This window comes from Brassica oleracea, chromosome C7 (genome assembly GCF_000695525.1).
Source record: "Brassica oleracea var. oleracea cultivar TO1000 chromosome C7, BOL, whole genome shotgun sequence".
Taxonomy (NCBI): Eukaryota; Viridiplantae; Streptophyta; class Magnoliopsida; order Brassicales; family Brassicaceae; genus Brassica; species Brassica oleracea.
This window is the reverse complement of record NC_027754.1, coordinates 7571256-7579619: the sequence shown is the minus strand read 5'-3', so window position 1 is coordinate 7579619 and position 8364 is coordinate 7571256. Positions and strand designations below refer to the sequence as shown.

General features: G+C 36.7%; 1 protein-coding gene across 1 annotated transcript; it reads right to left on the bottom strand.

Annotated features, from left to right (window-relative positions):
- Positions 1 to 504: 504 nt before the first annotated feature.
- Positions 505 to 2112, bottom strand: LOC106304763 (pentatricopeptide repeat-containing protein At2g15690). The gene is given in 2 exon segments (XM_013741157.1): positions 505 to 1276; positions 1279 to 2112. Coding segments are annotated over 2 exon segments (1422 nt in total). The 5' UTR covers positions 2081 to 2112; the 3' UTR covers positions 505 to 656.
- Between the last annotated feature and the right edge of the window lie 6252 nt (positions 2113 to 8364).

Here is an 8364-nt window from a genome sequence, read left to right as displayed (position 1 = left end):
TTATTGGGTGCAATTTCCCTTAAAAAAATATACACCGCTAAAACTAAAAACGAAACATAATACTATTCAAACATTTCCAACATTTGTATTACGAAATTTTGTCCATTACAACGAAACTAAAGTTGAATCTTTTTATACGAACAAATTCAATAGAAAAAGATAGTAAAATAAATAAATTATCCATAAAAAAAAAGTTATACTGTCCTTTCTTTTCCTCCTGCTACAACACTGCATCCGTTTTTTTAATTTAAAATAAACTAATCATTTTAAAATACTCAATAAAATTGATTATATATTACGCAGTTTTTTTCAATTATTAACCCGTCCATTGGACTGAGTTAAACCCTAGTTATAATTAAAGTTCAGTATTTATACAATCTTATTTTCAAAAAACATGAAATTTTGCAATTTTAAATCGACATGATCTCCAGTGTTCTGCCATAATATGAGCAAAATTAGATTCAGAGAAGAATAAATTATTCAAAAGTTAGAATGGTGGAGAAACACACACGTACTACCTCATGTAAAAGGGTCTAAAGCAGATAAAATTTGTTACAAACCCTAATTCGGTTCCCAACTGCTAACAGACTTCTAGAGAGCTTAGAGCGATAGGATAACAAGGCCATAGGAAACGCCGACTCAAGAACCTAAGAACTCTACCAGTAATCGCCACAAGAACATTTACCATCACTGAAGTGATGGAAACGTTCGTTGTCTCTCACAATCAACGTTCTACCAATGATTTTGGACATGATCTTGATAAAGTTATGGCAGTCATTGCACACACGGAGATCCTTGATGATAGTGAGAGACTTCCGAGGTGGGGTGCATCTTATACCATAAGCAATCGCTAACTTCCAACTGTGGTAGAGCAGTGCCTGTTCTTTAGCCTCTTCATCAATGTCATGCAGAACACATCGAGTATCTGGAACATAAACCGCTTCCTTCTTTGCAGCCATCTCCATGGCTTCATCCTTGTAAAAAGTAAGATTCCGAAACTCAAGGATCCTACTCTTACTAGCAAGCATACTTGTGTCCCTGTATGATTTTGGTGGAGGGGTTGGGATTTTGTTGGTTACAGACTTGGAAGGGTCAAGATCAACTATCAACTCCTCTGTGTAATCCTCTAAATCGATATCTCCATGTAGCTTACCAAAGCTCCTCATAGCTTCCCAGAACTCAGCTGTGGGCTCAAATGGAAGGTCGCGGATGTACTGCTCTGCCTCAACAAGATGTCCACATTTTCCAAAAACATGTAAAAGACCCAAGTAATGATCCCAAACTCATTTTCCATAGAATCAAAATGCAAAAACGCCTCCTTTATTGCATTAACACTAGCACAAGCGGAGAAAAGAGCAACGAAAGTCTCCTCGTTCGGTTTCAACCCTTGTTTCGTCATCTCCATAAACAAGTGCAACGCATCATCTCCCATTCCGTTATCAGTATACACACGCATCATCAAGTGCCAAGAATCCATATCTTTATCAGCCATATGATCAAACACTCTCTTAGAATCAGTGACACTAGTACACTCCCCGAACATACGAATCACAACGTTGTTCAGCTTGGGATCACTTGTAAACTTAGACCTCAGGAAGTGAGTGTGTACCTTCTTGGAGTGCTCAAGCGATTTCAGATTCGCGCAAGACTCGAACAACAAAGAGAAGCAGTCTTTATCAGGAGGCATAGCGCGCACTATCTCATTGCTCTGATTAGGGATTTGATTTGAGTTTCCATGATAATACTGCCCCTGAGGGATATGCTGATACTGACCACTGTGTTGGGGATTCCATTGATTAGGGTTTCGCGGAGCTCTATGATTACTGTTTCTCTGATTCTGAAACCGCTGAGAATACAAGCCTGGAGATGGATTCGGCCCTTGCGGCGGTGGATAAGATGCGGCGGACTGAGGATTTCGATAAGGATCACTTGTGGCGGCGGTGGATGTACTCAGGTTTTTCACGGTCAAGGTTTTCGTCACCCGGGAGAATTGAGAAGAAGAGGAGCGTAACTGACGCAGATAACCTATTGTGAGCATCTTCTGGCTTCGGCTAGATCGAAACGCCATTAGAGATGACATTTCTCCGAATTTTTGAAGCAGAAACCTTGGTGATTGGGGACAACCGGACAAGAATAACGCACGTATTAACAAACTTATATTGATAATGCCCTAATGGGCTTTTGTACAAGCGAAGATACAATAAGGTTCATTACCCATAAATTACAATCTCGAAATTTAAATAAACCTACATGGTAAAGCCCAATTTATTGACTTTGCCAGCATCTTCGAGAAAGACACGTCCGCATGACGCGCGTCCATCATGCAGAAAGTTCTTCAACGCACACTTTCATCTCAAGCTTGGATACGCGCCATCGCACGCGCCGCTGCAACAGTCGTGTAATTGGCACGCCACTCCACCGGCAAAATTCACACAGCTTGCTCAAGCTTCGTGGCTGGATTGAAAGATCTTCACTTGTTGGATACTTCTCTTTGTGACGCCCGGATCTTCATTCTTATCGCCGGATGTGATACTTACCAAGCAGCTTGAACTGATTCACCCACAGTTCTTGTTGAAACACTTGCTAATAACAAGTTTCAACTCATCTAAAACTGAAGCAAATCACGAGACAACTTGCAAAACTCAATCTTTATCTCCTCGGAAGATTTTGCTTGATGATATAAAGCAAAGATTGATTTCCTTATAGATGAAGATAGAGGATAACAAGATCAATTGACAGCATCATTGAGGTTTTTGATTACTTCGGGAAGATTTCTGGCCTAAAGATTAGTATGGAGAAGAGTACTATGTATTATGCTGGGATGCAGGAAAATGTAAGACAGCAGCTAGAGCAGAGATACAGATTTAGCTCGGACACCTTACCTGTAAGATATCTGGGACTACCATTGCTGACACGAAGAATGGGCAAGTCAGATTATGCTATTTTGATAGAGAAGATCAGGAACCGTATCAACCATTGGACAAATCGATTCTTATCACTTGCCGGTAGATATCAACTCATTTGTTTAGTGATTCTCAGCATGGTAAACTTCTGGATGTCTGGTTTCATTCTGTCAGGAGCTTGCATTAAAGAAATCAATAGTATATGCTCTGCTTTCGTATGGTCAGGGCCAAGTCTGAGTACTTCTAAAGCTAAGGTTTCGTGGGAAGTGATTACTAGAGAGAAGAGTGAAGGGGGTTTGGGATTTCGATCTCTAAAGGAGTTGAATCAAGTCTGCTGTCTAAAGTTAATGTGGAGATTACTATCCTTTCAACCATCTTTATGGGCTCAATGGATTCAATCCTATTTGATGAAGAGAAAATCATTCTGGTCAATAAAGGAAACAACAACAACAGGCTCATGGATGTGGCATAAACTGTTGAAACTTAGGGATAAGGCAAAAGACCTACAAAGAATGAAGATAGGTGATGGAAGAAAAGTCTCGTTTTGGTATGATTCTTGGTCAACAATGGGCAAACTTTATGATCTTTTTGGATCACGAGGATGTATAGATATGGGCATTCCTTCGGAGTCTACGGTAGCAATGGTCATGACCACGCAGAGACGCAGACGTCACAGAGCTGACATACTGAATGAAGTGGAAACCATTATTAAAGATCAAAGGAGTAAACTGCTGAATGAGGATGATATATCTCTTTGGAAGCAACCAGATGGTAAGTACAAACCGGTTTTTAAAACTAAATTCACTTGGGAAGTGATTCGAAGGAAAGAACAGAGGGTTTCATGGTGGAAAGGAATCTGGTTCAAGCACCATACACCAAAGTACGCTTTCTTCCACTGGATCGCAATCCACAATAGACTTGCTACTGGTGATTGAATGCAAACATGGAACAGAGGAGTCAACTCAGCTTGTATTCTCTGTCGTGCGTCGCAAGAAACAAGGAATCATTTGTTTTTTGAGTGTAGCTACTCGTCTGAGGTGTGGTCTCTTCTTATGAGTGGACTATTACAGACCTCTTTCACTTCGAAATGGTCTGAGCTCTTGGTTTTAATCATGGATAACAGCGGTGATTTTCTCACGAACTTCCTCACTCGTTATACACTTCAAGCCACCATTCACTCAATTTGGAGAGAAAGAAATGAAAGAAGACATGGTGCAATAGCCACTCCAGCAAGGGAACTTGGAAAACTCTTGGATCGTCACGTAAGGAACCGATGCTGCTCTATTCAACAATTGGGAGATCAAAACTATGCTGGAAGCTTATCCCGGTGGTTTGCCACTAGATGATTTTCCTTTGAGTTCTTTATAAACAATGTTGAAAGTGTGCCAACTATAAACAATGATGCACTTGTTGTAAAAAAACTATTTTCTTTTGAATAAATTTAACATATATTCAAAAAACAGAAAGAAGAAGATAGAGGATAACCGACGGGAAGAGGAGAACCAAATGAAAAACAGTCGGGATGTTAGGTTTCCATTGAGAGAAGAACCCTAAACGACTACCGATCAAAAGATCGGAACTTTATTAAGGATCAACTTTGACCAGAGAAAGGAATTGAATGAAAATCGGCTCTGACTGTTGATCATAAGCACTTCAAAATCGCCTAGCGAAAAGAAACATCCACAACCGGAATAAAAGATCGATCAAACAGATCCAAAATATACATATAAAACAAAAAAGATGGTAACCGGCGGCGAAGGCCACCAGCCACCGATAATCACCTTTAAGGTTCATCAACCAATATAGTATTTAATTATTTAAAATTTAATATTTTTTAAAAAATAAACAAAATAATAAGAATTTGTATAAATAAAAATATTAATAATTAGCAAAATATTTTTTTATTATTGCTAATGCCGTCAGAACCCTAAATCATAAATCATAGATCTTTGGATAAAACCAAAATCCTTGGGTAAAATTTTTAAAATATTTTTACTTTAATTTATTCATCCGGAACTAGTGGCAACCGTAAACATTAATAGCAACAAGTTTTTGATTTTGAAAAGTTTGGAGTGGTATTAAATTATTTACAACAACTTTGTGAAAATAACTATTGACATCCGTAGTGATAGGCTGATAGCTGTAAAACTGGTTAAACCCTTAAAGATGTGCATTACGAGCTCCGTCCCGCCCCATGCATATCTGTTCTCTAAACCGGTTGGAGATGTGATGTGGAGATTCGAATTGGGNNNTGTTTGAAACAGAGTTAAGAAAAATCTGAATTTTTCGAAACATAGTTTTCTCACATGTGTCGCATGGAAAAATGTCGTCTCGGACAAGGGAAGCATTATGAAACACAATTTTCTCAGCTGACTTGTTACTCTCAACTTACAAAAGATTGTTTGTTCTTTTGGAGACTTCAAGTGGATCCACGTTGTATCCTCTGCAATTCGTTTAACAAATCTCGAGACCACCTCCTCTTCTTTTGTAACTTCTCATGGACTCTATGGTAGCTCTTTGTATCTTGTCTCTCGTCTCTCGTTCATCCCATCTCGTATTTGGGAAATCCCTCTCACGGACATGAAACTCTCTGGGTTGGTTCTTGGTGCAAGAAACTGTCTCTTATTTTCTGGCAGCTGACGATCTCATCTATTGAGTTTGAGAGGAATGCAAGAATCCACCGTCAAACACTCCGCTATCTTTCCTCGCTCATTAAGGTGATGGACTGCACTATCAGAAACCGAATTCTTAGCCTCATGGAAGCTTAACTGGCTCACACATTACTTATTTTGCACTTCTGGCAGTAATCATCAACCAACTCTCATCGCTCTCTCTCTCCGTATGATCACTCTCTGATTGAGCTCTTCTTTGGTTACATCGACTATTCAGCTTTCTCATTGACTATCCTTGGGTTTTCTTCAACCCACTTAAACATGTGATCCTATAAACAATAGAAACAAGATTGTTAGATTATGAGAGATGACAAGAAGAGAAGAAATTAGAATGATGAAAATTTAAATTAACTTGCATCTTTTTTGCCTGACAGCGGAAGAAAGGACGACCAAGATTGTCTTGAGTCTTACAAGTAAAAACATTTATTCAACTTCCACATAATATTTTATTGGAAACCCACGAATCTCATGTTTCTCAGACACATTCCTCGTCTTCATGTTCAACAATCTGTAAAGATAGCCATGAATATGAACATAAATCAACTAAATGCCCTTAATCTCACTCAACCATCAAACCTAAAAATGATTTCATCCACAATCAATTGAAGTCGGGGGCGGAACGGACCCACCCTTTGAAAAGTTGTGGCACGTGCCACATACTAAATTATACAAAGCTCTTGTAAAAAGATACATATAAACGTTGTCAGCTCTAATGATTTGGAAGTCACAAGAGCGCTCCATGCAACCCATGTTCGCAATTCTTGGGCTCCTTTTTCTTTAAATTTTTGTACACTTTATTCTATTTTAGTCACATTTTTATAAATTAAGTCTTCCTTTCTCCTTTGTTTTTTGAGCAATTGCATTCCATACACACGAAATAAAGATTAATTAGCTATGTGGTATGTGTACTGTTTCTCTTTCGAATATACCTACCATACCCATGTGTCTACATATGCCGTCTACTCTATATGACATAAATAATAATTTGTTTTTCTTAAACATCGGGATATGTATTCAATCATCACTTGTCCATGTAAAAATCGTTTACAAGATTTTCTCTCTTGCGATCATTATTTTTCTCATTTCCTTTGATTTTTCTAGAGAATCATCTCTCATGTTTTCTCTTTTTTTTTCCTCAGATTCATCTCTTTTGCATTTTTGAAGTGCTTCTTCATCAATTTTGAGCAGAGCCTCAAGTTCATATATTTCTCTCAGTTTGATTGAAGATAATAAGTCATGGTCTTAATACCGGGTTCGAGTTTTAGTTGTATTTCATCACCAGTGATATCTTGCATATTTTCATTGTGTTATCCATTCACCCATGTGCATTTTGATCATAAAGACTAGGATTTAACCATGTTTAGGTTGCATTTTGCATGCATGAGTCTTTATTAGGTATTGGAATACCACATGGAGTTCTTGGGGACATTTGGGTGCGTTTGGAGCTCAAAAGAGGTGATTAAGATGATATTTGGACGAGCAATGCATGGGAGCGACCCTACCGGAGCGACGCCATGAACTCGCTCGCCATTTACGCTTCAGAGCAACCTTACCAGAGCGACACCCAGAGGTCGCTCGGGTTGTGTCGATTTGAGAGCGATGAACAAGCCGAGAGCGACGTCCCACAGCGACCACCTGAGGTCGCTCCCAGTACCCAGAGCGACCTCCCGGAGCGACGTGCCGAGGTCGCTCCGCGTCATCTATTTGGTTGAACTTATGATTTATCAAGGGCTTTTTGGTCATTTGGTTATGCACATTTTACACTTTCTAAACCTATGTTTAAGAACTTTTGTATGCCATTGGAGGCGGATTATCTTTTATCAAAAAGAAAACCACCAAAACCTCTTGGAAATTGGATCTCTTTGAATCAATTGATCATTTCGTTATTGCAATTCGATTGTTTTCATATATATTATCTGTATTTCTCTACATGATTAATCTATTATCTATTGAGGTTTTTTACCCAAAACAAATTTAGTTGTGAAGTTTTAACGTTAAATAATATATATATTATGTCCCACATTAAATTATTTTCTGGATCCGCGCTCTAAAACACACTTAATTTACTTGTCTTTCTCAGAGATTGTCAGAGACGATCAATAAGTTAGGTTTTCCTTTTAGTCTATGAGATATTCTCAATTTGGGAGGTTTTTGATAAAAAAAAACAGTGTTTTCAAAATGGTACACTATTATTTTGAATTAAACATATTATAATGAAAAGTTAACAGTTGGCTTTCATTGAGTTTAAATAACTGAGTCATCATAAATCAATACTATTAAAACAATTTTTTTATCTACTTACAAATAGTTTATGTTGGACCATAATATTTATTTAACTTTCTATTTTTTCTCTTACAACTAACTTAGTTATTAATAAATAAATATATATCATATCTTCCTATTATTTTAATATTTTCAAAATAAAATATCTAAATAGATATTCTTGAGTATATTTTTCTAAGATTGCATTTTAATAATATTTTTAATATCTTTTTATTTAAAATATAAATATACCTTTTTAATATTTAATTTTAAATAATAAAATTCATAATTAATATTAACTATAATTATAAATAATTATTAATTATTATTTTATTTATAGAATAAGAAATAACATTCTATAATATTTATAGTCACAATTAAATTACTACACCAATTAATAAATATAAAGTAACTTAATAAATTTAGTAACTATTTTATATATTATAAATTTAAATAATAATATATATTCATGAATTTTACAACATACTTCAATTTATTAAAACAAAATATTAAAGTAAGATATATAA